The following is a 16417-nucleotide window of genomic DNA, read 5'->3' on the forward strand; positions in this document are numbered from 1 at the left end:
TCGTCCTGCTGGAAGAGCGTCAGAATCAGACTGAGCTGAGGCTTAAATACTCCAGACTAACATGGCGCAGAGACGCACTGACGCAGTTCAGCCAGCACCACGCATTGTGCATGATGATTATAGCTTTAGTGAGCTGCTCAGCTATGCAAACACAAGAGGATTGTACTCACCGCGACCCTGAATATGATAAAGCTGTGATCAAACAGGCAATGAATGAATAAATATACTGCAACCAAGATCAGACAAGATTTCAACCAAAACAATGTCTGATGGATGTATGGATAATTATGTATGGTAATATATATATATATATATATATATATATATATATATATATATATATATATATATATATATATATATATATATATATATACTGTATATATATATATATATATATATATATACTGTATATATGGTGAAATATATATATATAGTGAAATATATACATATATGTGTGTATATATGTACAGTGGGGTCAAAAAGTATTTAGTCAGCCACTGATTGTGCAGGTTCTCCTACTTAGAAAGATGAGAGAGGTCTGTAATTTTCATCATAGGTACACTTCAACTATGAGAGACAAAATGAGGGAAAAAAATCCAGGAAATCACATTGTAGGATTTTTAAAGAATTTATTTGTAAATTATGGTGGAAAATAAGTATTTGGTCAATAACAAAAGTTCAACTCAATACTTTGTAACATAAACTTTGTTGGCAATGACAGAGGTCAAACGTTTCCTGTAAGTCTTCACCAGGTTTGCACACACTGTAGCTGGTATTTTGGCCCATTCCTCCATGCAGATCTCCTCTAGAGCAGTGATGTTTTGGGGCTGTCGCTGGGCAACACGGACTCCACAAATTTTCTATGGGGTTGAGGTCTGGAGACTGGCTAGGCCACTCCAGGACCTTGAAATGCTTTTTACGGAGCCACTCCTTAGTTGCCCGAGCGGTGTGTTTGGGATCATTGTCATGCTGGAAGACCCAGCCATGTTCCATCTTCAATGCTCTCACTGATGGAAGGAGGTTTTGGCTTAAAATCTCACGATACATGGCCCCGTTCATTCTTCCCTTAACACGGATCAGTCGTCCTGTCCCCTTTGCAGAAAAACAACCCCAAAGCATGATGTTTCCACCCCCATGCTTCACAGTAGGTATGGTGTTCTTAGGTTTTTCTTCTTCCTCCAAACACGACGAGTTGAGTTTTTACCAAAAATTTCAATTTTGGTTTCATCTGACCACATGATATTCTCCCAATCCTCTTCTGGATCATCTATATGCTCTCTGGCAAACTTCAGACGGGCCTGGACATGTACTGGCTTAAGCAGGTGGACACGCCTTGCACTGCAGGATTTGAGTCCCTCTCGGCGTAGTGTGTTACTGATGGTAGCCTTTGTTACTTTGGTCCCAGCTCTCTGCAGGTCATTCATCAGGTCCCTCCGTGTAGTTTTGGGATTTTTGCTCACCGTTCTCATGATCATTTTGACCCCACGGGATGAGATCTTGACCCCAAGGGAGATTATCAGTGGTCTTGTATGTCATTTTCTTACAATTGCTCCCACAGTTGATTTATTCACACCAACCTGCTTGCCTATTGTAGATTCACTCTTCCCAGCCTGGTGCAGGTCTACAATTTTCTTCCTGGTGTCCTTCGACAGCTCTTTAGTCTTGGCCATGGTTGAGCTTGGAGTCTGACTGTTTGAGGCTGTGGACAGGTGTCTTTTATACAGATAACGAGGTCAAACAGGTGCCATTAATACAGGTAACGAGTGGAGGACAGAAGAGCTTCTTAAAGAATAAGTTACAGGTCTGTGAGAGCCAGAAATCTTGCTTGTTTGTTATTGACCAAATACTTATTTTCCACCATAATCTACAAATAAATTCTTTAAAAATGCTACAATGTGATTTCCTGGATTTTTTTTTCTCATTTTGTCTCTCATAGTTGAAGTGTACCTATGATGAAAATTACAGACCTCTCTCATCTTTCTAAGTAGGAGAACCTGCACAATCAGTGGCTGACTAAATACTTTTTGACCCCACTGTATATGCGTGTACACAGTTTTTATATATACTTATATATAAGTGTGTATCTGTATATACACTTGTACAATAGCATTATGTTGCACAATACATGTTCAGTATTATGTTCAGCATTATGTTGCACAATTTATGTTCAGTATTATGTTTAGATGTTCAGTTCTTGCACAACCTTTCTTGTCACTTTTGCACACTTGGTTCACTTTAAATTGATTCTATTTCAAATTTTCAAATTTTACACTTTAAAACATTTCTATTTTTAGTATAAATATACATTTAGTCTATTTTGTAATTTGGCCGAGCAGTCACAAAAGCATTTCACTTCCAGCTGTACTGTGTTTGACTATACATGTGACAAATAAACCTTGATTTGATTAATTTTGTTTTACTTTTTCTTAATCTTATTATAAAGATAGTAGGAGATACAGCAAATAACCCCTCACTTACAATGATTGTATGAATAAACTCTGCATTTGTGTTTTTCAGTTGACCTGTATTTAATAAAACATAGAGTTATTTAATGGCAAATATTAAGATTATTGTTGATTAAACATAGTAAAGCAGTGTACATGCTGCTGTACTGATGTCCACACTGGTTACCACTATATAACATACAAATACATTCTATACATGAACTGCAATACTATTACACGGTTATAACTGCTCCAAGGTACTGCTTGTGTTTTACTGACTTTATCAATACATAAACACGTTTTACTGACCCATCTAGATTTACTTTCCCAAGTAACACAGTATTATATTACTGCACTACCTAAAATACTATTCAGTGTTTAATGGGAATGTGATTGTATATGTTTACCTGATTGTACTGGGTTTTTTACTTAGAAATGATGTTTATTAAACATACTTATTATTATTATTATTATTATTATTATTGTTGTTGTTGTTGTTATTTCTATTAATATTAATAATAATGTGCAGTCATGATAGCGATGTATTTCAGATGTTTACACTAGATGGCGCTGTAGATCTATATGATTCTAGGACCTGTGCAGACGTTGCTCTTTAGCTTGCTCCTAAAACTGTTACCTCAAACCTGTAAACATACGTACAATACTATAAAGTAACCTTGTGTGCTGTAGCAGTACATTTTCCATGCACTAAAGCTAAAATCCAAACCTAAACCCAACAGCTTTAGAACAATAGTCATTCTCCTTTTACCTTAACTCTGTCCACCAGACCCAGATTTGTCTTTCAGACTTCCAGATGTGATGGGTGATTCATCATAGATTATCCGAAATGCTTTAATAATAGTTTTCTTTATGCCACTCCAGCTGATACTTGTCATTCGACATGATAAGAGCTTGTGTGTGTAAATAACCACATTTTAATGACCATTAAAGTTTGTGGTCTATTTTCCATCTTAGCGATGGAAACCTAACATTGTGTTCAGTGGCAGTTTGGAACTCAGTTCTACACGGTGCAGCCAAGTGTTGATTATAAAGTTGTGTTGCTTCAGCATGGCTTTTCTGCTCCTGGAAATAGTAAACAAATCTGTTTGTGCATAAACCCGACAAACTGCCATGCATTGTAAAGAAATCAATTAATTAAATGATTAGTAGTGAAAACATTATATTCAATTTAAGAAAATGCAAAATAGAAGCATGTTCACTAGTTGTCAGGGATATATTGAATGTTGGGCTGATTGTAGTTACTGGTACCATGATAAGTACACTAGTAGACTGCAGCAGATAAGGGCAGCATAAAGACCTGAGTAACTTTGATAAGGGCCAAATCGTTACAACCTGACAACTGGGTTGAGCCCAGCTAACAGGGAACGTTCCCACAACTTTCACTAACGTTATGTAAAAGTTATCCTAATGTTATGAGCAAACGTTCTCACAGTAACGTTAATAGAACGTTCTATAAACGTTACGTGACCTTGATAAATATTCTGTTCAATGTGTAATGTTATATGAACGTTCTTTTAACGTTTTTTGTTTAAACAAAAATTTAAAGGAGCATGTGTGTGATATTCTTTAGACGCATATTAGGAAAAAATTATATATATATATACTGTATATATAGTCAACTGATTTACGTTGATTTAAAGAGGTCATAAGATGCACCACTGTAAGACTGAATTAATTGCTTCCTACTCAACAGTTTTGCTTTATATAATATTTGATTTAATTATAAACATTTAAGATAAACCATTATATTTCCAAAATGTCCTCATTTGATTTTATAAAAACTGCATTAAAAACTGCGGTTATCAGAACCCAGCCATACAGGACAAATGTTACATTACATATCATTCAGTTAAATGACTTTATAGCGCCTTGTATTATGTCTATTCTGCACAAATCTCTCTTCTTCACACAGCACGTCAGTCTCCATCTACGGACAGTCGGACACCTCGTTCTGCACATGCGCACATCCGCACTTGACTTGAGACCGTTATTTTAACCAACCGTCTCTGCCTCGACACAGAACTTTAAGCGAAATACAAATTAGTGATGGGAATTTCGGCTCCTTTTAGAGAGCCGGTTCTTTTGGCTCGGCTCACTAAAAAGAGCCGGCTCTTTCGGCTCCCAAGTGGCTCCTTAGATTTTTTTTGTTGCTTAATTTATTACCAAATTACATGTAAAATGAATTACTAATGTAAGAAAACATTGTATCAAATGTTAATTATGTAAATTGCTTTATTTATATACTCAACATGAAACAGAGTGCTACAACAATAAATTATAAAATACAAAAACAAAGACCCATCTCAATTAGACAAAAAGGTCTGATTGTGTATATTGTGTATATTATCACGGTGGCTAAGTGGGTAGCACTGTCGCCTCACGGCAAGAAGGTCCTGGGTTCGATCCCCAGGTGAAGAGCCCGGGTCCTTTCTGTGTGGAGTTTGCATGTCTTTCCCGTGTCCACGTGGGTTTCCTCCGGGTGCTCCGGTTTCCTCCCACAGTCCAAAGACATCCAAGTAAGGTGAATGTTCCTGTCATTAATGTAACCAAAGTGTAAAACGTGACGTTAAAATCCTAATAAACAAAACAAAATAAACAAGCTACTAGAGTAAAACAACACAACATCAACGAAGCATCACTCAACAAAATATAAATAAAAATGTGCAAAACAAAAAGAAAAATCAGCATCCAGGTGACAGTATTTGTATTTAGTGAAGATTAGCATTCAGAAAAACCAAGGAGCTCATCTTTGATGGGTTGATCCTGTTTCTCCTTTCTGTTATGGAGGGACTGAGCACCTAAGCATTTCACTCACCTTTCACACCTGTGTTAATGTGTTAAGAGCACTGAGTTCTCTCTCTCTCTCTCTCTCTCAATTCAATTCAATTCAATTCAATTCAATTCAATTTGCTTTATTGACATGACAAATTTACATATTTGTATTGTCAAAGCTTACATTAGTATATATAAATATTTGAAAAAAGAACAAGTATATACATAGAAAAAAAATGGTAAGAAAATATTCATTATGTAATTAGACAATTATTCACACAAAAAAAAGAGAAAATATTACTGTGTGTGTGTGGTGGGTGTGTGATGTGTGTGTGTGTGTGTGTGTGTTGTGTGTGGTGTGTGTGTGGTGTGTGTGTGGTGTGTGTGCGGGGGGTGGGTGGGGGGATGATCTGGTGTTTCACTCACTGTCCCGGAGTGTGTGACACTCCAGTACATATCTGGCTGCAGTGGGGGCTGATGGTCCCTCTCCTAATATAATGGCCAGTTTCTCGCTGTCTGTCAGCGTTCTGAAGCCGCTCACCTTTCTTCCAAACTGATCAAAATATTTGTGTCTAATTGTTGTGTATCCTGGGCAGTTTAGAAGGAAGTGCACCTCTGTCTCAACCTCACCTGTCCTGCAGTGACCACACAGTCTCTCCTCTCTGGGGATCCAGGACTTTTTTAACCTGCCTCTCTCGATGGCCAGGCTGTGGTCACTCAGTCTGTATTTGGTGAGAATGTGTCTCTGCTTCGTATCTCGGACAGTGAGGAGATACGTGGCCAGGTTGTATTCATGTTTTAGGGTCAGATAGCAGTTCAGTCTGTTTTGGGATTGAGTTTGGGTTGTCCAATGTTCCAGATAAGTGTTTTTGAGGTGTTTGATAATTTGGGTGATCCTGATTGGTGTTTGGGAAGCAGTGCTGGTCAGAGAGTTAGGGTTGTTAGGGGTCAGTGTGTTGGGCAGTCTCTGGACCAGCTGACACAGGGGACTCTTTTCAGGGTAGAGCTCTTGGGATTGAAGTGCCTGAAACTGCAGGCTTGTTGTGGGACTGGATTTTAGGTGCATCCAGAATTTAAGGGCTCTTTTTTTAATATTAATAATTAATGGGTATCGGCCTAATTCAGCCCTGCATGCGCTGGTTGGGGTTTTTCTTTGTACATGTAAAATCATTCTGCAGAATTCTGCATGCAGGACTTCAGTGGGATGCTTGTCCCATCTAGTGTAGTCATGATGACTGAGTGGACCCCATACTTCACTACCGTATAGCGCAATGGGCAGGATTATACTATCAAAAATCTTTAACCAGATTCTAATTGGGATGTCAATCTTTTTTTTTTTTTTTTTTTTTTTGGAATTTAAATTTTATTAGGTTTTTTAACATGAATATGAATACAAGAAGGAAAAATAATAAAAAAATAATAATAGATAAATAAATAAATAATAAAAATAAAATAAAATAAAATACACAATTACATTTACAATCAGGCAGGTATACAGGACATCAACGATTGAGACAGAAAAATAAGTAAACAAGGCATCTGCTAGTCACATTGACAAATAAACTGGCGATTGTACACCATGGGATGTCAATCTTAATGAATTTGTTTTTAATTGAATAGAGGGCTCTGCAGGCCTTCTGTTTCAGTGCATCCACTGCCAGACCGAAGCCTCCTGAGGCGCTGATTTTGAGCCCCAGGTAATCATAAGAAAGGGTGTGGTCTAGGGCGGTGTCTCCTAGATTGAAAGTATATCTGCTTTCCTGAGATCTGGCTTTCTTTTGGAAGATCATGATTTTAGATTTATCAGGATTTACTGTCAGGGCCCAGGTCTGACAGTACTTCTCCAGCAGATCCAGATGCTGCTGAAGCCCTTTTCTGTGGGCGACAGCAGCACCAGGTCATCCGCATAGAGAAGAAATTTAACTTCCGTTTTATTTAGTGTCAGGCCGGAATTTGCAGATTGCTCCAATAACACCGTTAAATCATTGATATAGATATTAAATAGAGTAGGAGACAAGCTGCAACCCTGCCTGACACCACGCCCCTGAGTGAAGACCTCAGTCATTTTATTGCCAATTTTTACTCCACATTTATTATTGACATACATTGATTTAATTATGTCATAGACTTTACCCCCTACACCATTTTGGATAATTTTATAATATAATCCTTCTTGCCAGATTGAATCAAATGCTTTTCTAAAATCTATAAAACATGCAAAAACTTTAGCATGATTTTGTTTGTGTAGATGTTGGTGGATTAGGGTGTGTAGGGTGTAAATATGGTCAGTAGTGCGATGATTTGGTAAAAAGCCGATCTGTCCATTACTCAGGACACTGTGCTCGGTAAGAAAGGCCTGTATCCGGGCGTTAACGATACAGCAGAACACCTTCCCCAGGTTACTGCTCACACAGATGCCTCGGTAGTTGTTGGGGTCGAATTTGTCTCCACTCTTGTAGATTGGGGAAATAAGCCCCCTGTTCCAGATCTCAGGAAAGCAGCTGGATTGGAGAACGATATTGAACAACCTGAGCAGAGCCTGCTGTAGCTGAGGACTGCTGCACTTCAGCATCTCGGTCCTGATGCTGTCAGGTCCGCAGGCTTTTCTGGATTTGAGTTTTTTAATTTGGGTATTCAATTCTTCCGGTGAAATTTGGTAATCAATTGGGTTCTGATAGTCTTTTATGGTAGATTCTAATATATTTAGATTTTCTATGATTTGTTGCTGTTCTGAATTAAAATCGTCTGGTGGTAATTGCTCATATAATTGTTCAAAGTGATTTTTCCAGGTATTTGGATTTTCTATGGCCAGATGATGTGGGTTTTTGTTGCTCAGGTTGTTCCACAGTTCCCAGAATTGATTTTGGTCAATAGAGTTTTCAATTTTTTGTAGATACTGAGTATAATAGATGTGTTTTTTATGTCGTAAAATCTTTTTATATTCCCTAAGATTTGTAGCATAATTTGTTCGAATTTGATGATTGTTTGGTTCTCTGTGTTTTTGGTTTGATAGATGTCTTAATTTCTTCCTGATTATTTTACAGTCTTCATCAAACCATTCTTCCTTTTGTGCTTTTTGGTTTGGTTTGGTGTTTATAAAATTGAGACCTGCAATTTTAGCGGATTTATAATATATTCCATTAATTTGTGAAACAGCTCTTTCAACACCTGATTGGTTTAATTCAAATGATTCTGATAAAAAATTGTTAATATGATTAATGATTTTTGAGGAACCAACAGCAGATTTAAATTTAGCTTCGCTGTCATGATTCCATCTGAATGTTCGGTTTAACTGGGATGTTTTGCAGGGCTCATATATCATGGTTTGATGCTGACTGAGTCGTTTAAGATAAACATTGATTTGACAGTGATCAGAAAGTGGGAGTTGTGGTCTGACAGTGAATGCACTAATAGTGGAGGGGTCCATGTCAGTGATCGCATAGTCGACTACACTAGCTCCAAGAGCTGAACAGTATGTAAACCTCCCTAAAGAGTCCCCTCGGATCCTACCGTTAAGAATATACAGACCTGAGGATCGACAGAGGTGCACTAGCTCTTTACCATTCCTGTTCAGGGCGTGGTCAGGACTGTTTCTTTGGGAGCAGATAGTGCTGAAGTTGATGGATGTTTGTTTAAATATATATTTGTTACCAGTAGAATCGATGATATCGTTCTCATTGCCTGTTCTGGCATTTAAATCTCCAACAAGCATGACATTCCCCTGGGCCTGAAAATGTCTGATTTCCTGCTGAAGGTTCTCAAAGAAACAATCCTGATAGTACGGAGACTCTAGAGGGGGGGTGTAAACTGCACATATGTACAAGTCATTTTCACATTCAATTATGTTTTTATTTAATTTTAGCCAAATATGTGTTGAATGTCTTTTGGTTTCTGACAAATATGGTGATAAATTGTCCTTATACCATATTATAACCCCCCCGGAGTCTCTACCATGTTTTATATTGCTGTGTTTTATAGAGGGCAGCAGAATTTCCCTGTAATTTGGGGGACAGTGAGTGTTGGTGTTATCTTTACACCATGTTTCAATTAGTATGATAATGTCTTGGCCAGAAATGCATGTTAAAAAAATCTAAATTTGTGGTTTTAAAACCAAATGTTGAGGAATATAGTCCTTGAATGTTCCAGGAAGAGATTGTAAGAGATTTCATTCTAAGTAAACTATTAAATATTGATTATTAGCCATATACAACAGAAAGCAACAGTAATAATTACATGTTTGGTAGGACCTCATTTTTTAATTAATCAGTGTTTATACATTGTAATGTAGTGACTAAAAACGTTTTCACCGACTTTTCTGACACAGGCGCGTCATGTAATAAAGTGTTCGCGCTGATATTCTGCACCCCTCTATCAACTCTCCGCTGCCCTCTAGTGGTAAAACAACCTATGTACGACACTCTTTAGGTTCCGTGTGGAAACTCACATCCACTGTTAGTCAAACAAGCACCATTAGAAGTATATACGTTTATTTATGTTTTATAATAAGAGTAGTTTAAATGGACTGTCATCATAGTGGGAGAGGAAAAAGAGGAAGAGGTGAAAGAAGGAACCGAGACGAGGTGTGTACATAACTCACTGCTGGTTATTTCTAGTTACTTCTTGTACTTGGATGATTTACTTCCTTATTTGTATTAACTTGTGTGGTGCGTTGATGTGTTTTCTTACTCCAGGACAAAGATGTTCGTCTCTCCAAATCTCTGTCTTATGTTCTGAGACATGGTGCTGCTAAACTGGGTCTTCATATGAGCTCAGGTGTGTTTCTGATTCAGGATTACATATTTTTAACCCGACCTTAGAGACGGTTCACTGTGTTACGTACACCAACCTAAAACAGCTTAGTGCAACACCTGGACCAGAGCTTTAAAATGCTAGAAGAGCTTACAGCTTTAGTAACTTGAGGTGTTTTGCATTTAAGTCAGAATTTTGACTGTATGTCACTACCTTTGTTATTAAAGTGTTTAGATGTGAACTTGTTTTGGAATTTTGGATCCTCTTCCCTTGCATAAACCAGTCATAACATCTTCAGCTTATGGACAGATGATCTTACATTCTGCTGAAGGAAACTGTGTTGAAAAGTAAAATTTATCAAGATGTCCAGGTCCTGACACAGCAGAGCAGTAAAAGGCACGGTGGCTCAGTGGGTAGCACTGTCGCACTGTCCGGGTCCTTTCTGTGTGGAGTTTGCATGTTCTAACCGTGTCTGCGTGGGTTTCCTCTGGGAGTTCCGGTTTCCTCCCACAGTCCAAAAACATGCAAGTGAGGTGAATTGGAGATACTAAATTGTTCATGACCGTGTTTAACATTAAACTTGTGGACTGATGAATCTTGTGTAATGAATAACTACCGTTCCTGTCATGAATGTGACCAAGGTGTAAAACATGACGTTAACATCCTAATAAACAAACAGACAAACAAACTTTAAAAGGCATTATTTTCTTTTCACCAGACATTTTTTTAGGTTTAGGGTAAATCCAGGTGCTATTTGCAAACATCAGATAAGTACTAATGGTTCTCTTGGTTACCAGTGGTTTCCTCTTTGCTTCCCCACTTTCATAAATCCCATTTTTGCGATCTCTTCTGTGTTGTGGAGTCAGAAACACTGATCTATTTTAGCAGCCCTGACTCTCCTGGTAGATATACAGCTGTTTAATTGTCTCTCATTTGAATATAAACCTCACTTTTTACCCTTTTAATGTTTTGGCTCATGGCATAGTGTTCCTGTAAAAACGTTTAGGTCACTGTTTGACTTTGATCCTAAAGATTTATCTTGACTTGAGATGAATGAGATTTATATTTTGCAGTGCTGCCAAAAATCAAGTTGAATTGGTTTACCATTGAAATTTATTGAACTAACCAAAAGAGCAATGGGAAATAAAGGAAATACTAAGATCACATATCTGAATCGATTCAGTGCAACAAATATACAATAGCAGTGGCAATCAGAGAAAAAATATATTTTTTCCTTCTCCATATTCCCTTGCTGTATGGGACACTGTTATTAAAACCAGCAGTAATCTATACAGTGATGATAACCATTTTACTATTACTGTTATTTCTAGATATACCTCCATAGAACACTGTGCTTTTAGGTATTTGTTATCTGGGTTTTTTATGCAGATGGATTTATATTCGTGGATGAAATTCTGGCTCATGCACAGTTTAGCTCATTCTTACAAGAAGATGTAGAGAAAGTGGTGGCCACTAATGACAAACAGCGATTTAAACTGCAGAACCACCCTGAAAATGGACGCCTGCAGATTCGCGCCAATCAGGGACATTCTGTACAGGTTTGTGGGATTAATATCTCTTCTTTTAACACATGTGCAACAATTACAGTCCCAAACTAAGGGTTTATTGCTTCAACTTTTTACAAATCTTTGTTACTGTGTTTGACATGTTCGTGTTAAACGGATAAAAAGTGTTTTTTTCCACTGCATACTATATTAGAAGATCAGTTTATATCTAGTTACTTTTGCTTTTTTATTTTTAAATGCACTTCTTGGGTGTATATCTACTTCAAATTTACACAAAATATATTTTGACCTTGCACTTAAGACATGGACAGCATTTATGGGCATACAGCAACAATATCTTTTTAAAAGCAAAATCATTCAGAACAGACTAAGCTGTTGTTAGCAGTTACAGCTTTAAGATAAATATGGTAAGAAATAAATAGCATTGTTTATTAGTTTTACACATTTTTAGCACTACACTTTCATCGTCCCAAGGTTACATAGGTCCTTCTGATGGAATCCCTAGAAGATTGGTATGGTATAAGCTCCTTTTTTAAGAATCCCGTTTCTAAAGGTTTTTAAGACTAAACAAAAGTGGTTGAATACTTGTTTCCCTCATCTCTTTATTCACATGTTGTATTCAGGTTGAAAACCTGGAGTTAAGCGCTGTAGTACTGGATGCTCCAGACTGTCCTCAGGAAGCCGTTCATGGTTCCTACATGAAGCACTGGGACTCTATACGCAGTAAAGGCCTAAGCAGGATGAGCAGAACACACATTCACCTGGCACCCTGTCTACCTGAAAAGAGCCAAGTCATTAGTGGTGAGAGAGACAAAGATGTTGGATAAGTCTATTTAATGATTTTTTTTAACCCTGTTTTTTTTTTTTTTACCAAGGCTGAATGTGATAGTGGAATGAAGTGGTTTTGTACCAGGAGGCAGAAGCAAAATAAATTTTAGATTAACTTGTTTTATTTATTTATTAGGATTTTATCATCATGTTTTACACACTTTGGTTACATTCATGACAGGAACGGTAATTACTAGTTACACAAGATTAGTCAGTTCACAAGTTTAATGTCAAACACAGTCATGGACAATTTAGTATCTCCAATTCAACTCACTTGCATGTCTTTGGACTGTGGGAGGAAACCGGAGCTCCTGGTGGAAACCCACACAGACATAGAGTGAACATGCAAACTACACACAGTAAAGAACCCGGACCGCTCCACTTGGGGATCGAATCCAGGAAAATCTTGCTGTGAGGGGACAGTGCTACCCACCCAGTTACCCAGTTGTAATTCACCTTTACTGCTGCTGACCTTAGTTTACACAACACTGTCAAAGATAGATAATTAGTCACTCTAATAAAAAGGAAGTGGAATTGTTAGTAATCAAGTAGATCTGTTATATTTTTATTTGTTTTATTACAAAATAGTCTGTGGCATGTGTTCGCATATTTTTACTCCATCTGGCCCCGACAAGAAAAGTTTGGACACCCCTGATTTACGCCATGAATTATTTACAGCAGCGCTTCAAACATGAGAACTTTTTTCTTTTTTTAAAAGGTATGAGACAGAATTGTGATCTTGCTGTGTACATCAATGTGCCCAAAGCTCTTGCAGGTATAAAAAGCTCAATCTTTTGCACATACAGCACAGTAACGCTGCATTGCTGTCCTGTGGGATTAGTATTTTTTCATTTTTTTTATCAGATGGAATTAAGTTCTACTGGTCAGAAAACAAAGTGCTGTTGACCCCGGGTGATGCTGAAGGATTTCTGGCTCCTCAATATTTCTCTCGTGCGCAAAGACTAAAACCATCATGTACGTTTCTCACATCTCTTACATTTCCTGTAAAAATTATATAGAAAATAACTAAAAACAAGAAAATATTTATCATCACTTACTGTAGAATGTTTTCATTCCAGCTTGCGAACTTAAATTGGAATAGTCAGACATGGAAAGTCTTGATGGATATTATCATAAGGAGGACAGGACACTACGAGGATCTACAGCGACACAGTAAACTTGAACAATGGGTAACTTGCTGCAACATGAGCATGTAAAGTCCTGTTTAATGTAATTATTCACTTCAAGTGTGACATTACTTATTGTAGTCTATTTACTGTATATTACATGTATGTTTACACTTTTAGCATTTAGCAGATGGTCTTATACACAGTGACTTACAGAAGTGCTTCCTCTGTTCCGCTGTATTTATTTACTGTAGTTCAAGTAGACAATGATTTAAGAATACAAAACTGCTGAAACCCTGTTAGAACCAAGAAATATCTGGAAGTGCTTTTTGTTTTTGATAAATACTATAGGACAGTGGTCCACAACCACCGGGTCCGTGGGTCATTTATTACCAGGCAACACAGAAAGAATAAATAATTAGAGATCGCTACAAGAGAATTACATTTCCAAAACTTTTCTGGTGTTATTGTCTCCAATCACCACTAGGTGGGAGCAGAGTCTCATTGCATCATAAAAAGCTCAGCAATCCCACTAATTTTCCATTCTAGAGTTATTCTATTTTAAATCCTCCCGCCCCCGCCGGCCCGTGAAATTATATCTTATATAAAAGATAACGGTCCGATATGCAAAAAGGTTGGGAACCGCTGCTATAGGATATTAGTTAGTGCATGTTAGTTTGAGTTAGGTGCTTAATAAAGAGGTGTGTATTTAATCTTCAGTCTTTTAAAAATGATGATATTTACATCGGCATTTAGCAGGCACTTTTATACAAAGAGACTTACAGCACTGTGACAGTATACACTTTAAGCAGTTGAGGGTTAAGGGCCTTGCTCAAGGGCCCAACAGTGGTAGTGGTGGGGCTTGAACCAGTGACCCTTAAATTACTAGTCCAGTACCTTAATCACTAGGCTACTAATTAGAGACTCGTTTTACCACTTGGATGCTTGTACAGAGAAGAGTCTTGATCTTTGTCTAAGTTCTTAGTGGTGGATCATGACGAGCAGTTCTACATTATATCTTTAGAACTGTATATACAGCGAGGACCCAAAGTCTGAGACCACTAGTGAACATACATCTATTTTTCTTGAGCATTTTTGTTACAATGGTTACACGCTCAACCAAAAACTTTTTTTGCTGATGGCATTAAAAAGTTAGTACGACACTGGGAAAAATGCATCGCAAAGGAAGGTGACTGTAGAAAAGCGATGTCATTTGTTTTTTTTTAATTCTTAAGAAATAGAGTTTAAAAAGTGCATAAACTTTTCAAATATCCCTCATAGATATACATAAGAAAACACTGAATTATCCTGCCATGAATGTACACAAACAAACAAACATCTTATGCTGTAAGCAGTAACACACATACTGCTATACTGTACTGTAAGTACATTCTAACTACTGTAAGCAGTAGCTTTAAAGAAAATGTTAAATTTCATTAAAAAAAAAAACTAATAATAAAGACTGAAATATTTAAATGAAGTAAAATACTGTGTATAAAATGTAAAATATTAACAGATGCTGTATTTAACACCAAAACACTGGTTAGTATGAAGAACGTTTGCATGTTAAGACTGAATGATTCTGCCATGAATGTACACAAACAAACATCATAGCTTATATTGTAAGCAGTAACACACATACTACTGTACTGTACATTCTAACTACTGTAAGCAGAAGCCCAGAGTAGTTGGAATTTAAAATATTACTAGACTATCATTGAATTATTATTGAAATATTAATAGATGCTGTATTTAACACCCAAACACTGTATGAGGTTAGTATAAAGGAAGTTTGCACTGAGCTGTGTGTCACACCGAACCGTTTGTAAAAAGGCAGCCACAGAGATAAGAAGTTACTTGACTGGTCACTGTACCATGTCCTGTGTCGGGCATGATAGTCTGCGGTTTCCTTCACTGTCACTTACAAGAACTTGAAAGCCAGAGTAGGATATTGCTCATGTAATTGTTTATTGTACACTTGTAAATGTATTTATTTAAATTAAAAAGTAAGAAATGTAATAAATGCCTGTGTCTGTATTTAACTTATTTCAACTGAGGCATGAACTGAACATGGATTATGATTCTAATATATTTTAAAGGATGTTTATATGGCACAAGTCAGTCGTTACATGACCATCTACTGTATATTCATAACATTGTTCCATAAAAAAAGGGAAAAAGAAGCATTTTATTAATAGATGTCAGTTGAAGCTTAGTGCTGATCCTTGATGATCTGTACTAACACATGCTTTGTACACTGCAGCTCTTCAGGAGAGGTCCCCCCCCCCCCATCATTAAGCTATACCAACTTACTATTAGAGCCAGATTAAGAAATTGTTTATTTACAAAATGTATTTTGTGATTTGAATTTGCACTAAAGCTACACTGTATGGCTAGTATGCGGGTACCTGACCATGAGCTTGTTGGAAATCTTATTCTAAAACCTAAAACCTTATTCTATTAAACCTACACCCCATTTCTTACACTCATTGGCTTCACTCTTCTGGGTATCATGATTTAATTTGCTTAATTATTAATTTGAGCATTGTTTGTCGATTAGTGAGTTGTCTGCCAGGACAGGTCTTGGGTGCTGGCATCATCACTTCATGGGGATTTACTTCATGAGGTAATAATTAAACAAGTCACTGGTAATATTTTCATATCAAAACAATGGTGCTGCACAATCCCAGTTTACCAGGTTCTATAACTAACTTCGATAATGTCAGTCCGAGTGCGTTACTCTGGTTTCTTTTCGCATCCCAAAAAAACAAGATGGCAGGTGAACTGGCTACTAAAAAACCCTAGTTTGTTTGTTTGTGTGTGTGCGCACATACATAATGTACACATGTTTTGTTTCTATTCGTTTCTGGAATGAGTTCTAGACTAAGAGCATTGATTGCTACATGATTATCGATAATTACCTGAGGGTAATAATCCAGAAAAATTT

General features: G+C 37.1%; 1 protein-coding gene across 1 annotated transcript; it reads left to right on the forward strand.

Moving 5' to 3' along the window:
- The first annotated feature begins 9729 nt into the window (after nt 1–9729).
- On the forward strand, nt 9730–15484 carry trpt1 (tRNA phosphotransferase 1). Its single transcript, XM_063000669.1, has 7 exons — nt 9730–9820; nt 9932–10013; nt 11379–11548; nt 12139–12316; nt 13062–13118; nt 13208–13318; nt 13423–15484. The coding sequence occupies exons 1-7, from the start codon at nt 9758–9760 to the stop codon at nt 13443–13445; spliced, it is 684 nt and encodes a 227-aa protein (XP_062856739.1). The 5' UTR covers nt 9730–9757; the 3' UTR covers nt 13446–15484.
- The last annotated feature ends 933 nt before the right edge of the window (nt 15485–16417 follow it).

Source organism: Trichomycterus rosablanca, chromosome 8 (genome assembly GCF_030014385.1).
Source record: "Trichomycterus rosablanca isolate fTriRos1 chromosome 8, fTriRos1.hap1, whole genome shotgun sequence".
In the NCBI taxonomy this organism is placed as follows: Eukaryota; Metazoa; Chordata; class Actinopteri; order Siluriformes; family Trichomycteridae; genus Trichomycterus; species Trichomycterus rosablanca.

Bases quoted from the DNA above. Each gene is read 5' to 3' on its own strand.
- trpt1 (XM_063000669.1), top strand. From the start codon at position 9,758: ATGGACTGTCATCATAGTGGGAGAGGAAAAAGAGGAAGAGGTGAAAGA. The intron at 12,317-13,061 runs GTGAGAGAGACA...TTTTTTTAAAAG, and splicing joins AAAGAGCCAAGTCATTAGTG to GTATGAGACAGAATTGTGAT. The intron at 13,119-13,207 runs GTATAAAAAGCT...TTTTTTTATCAG, and splicing joins TGTGCCCAAAGCTCTTGCAG to ATGGAATTAAGTTCTACTGG.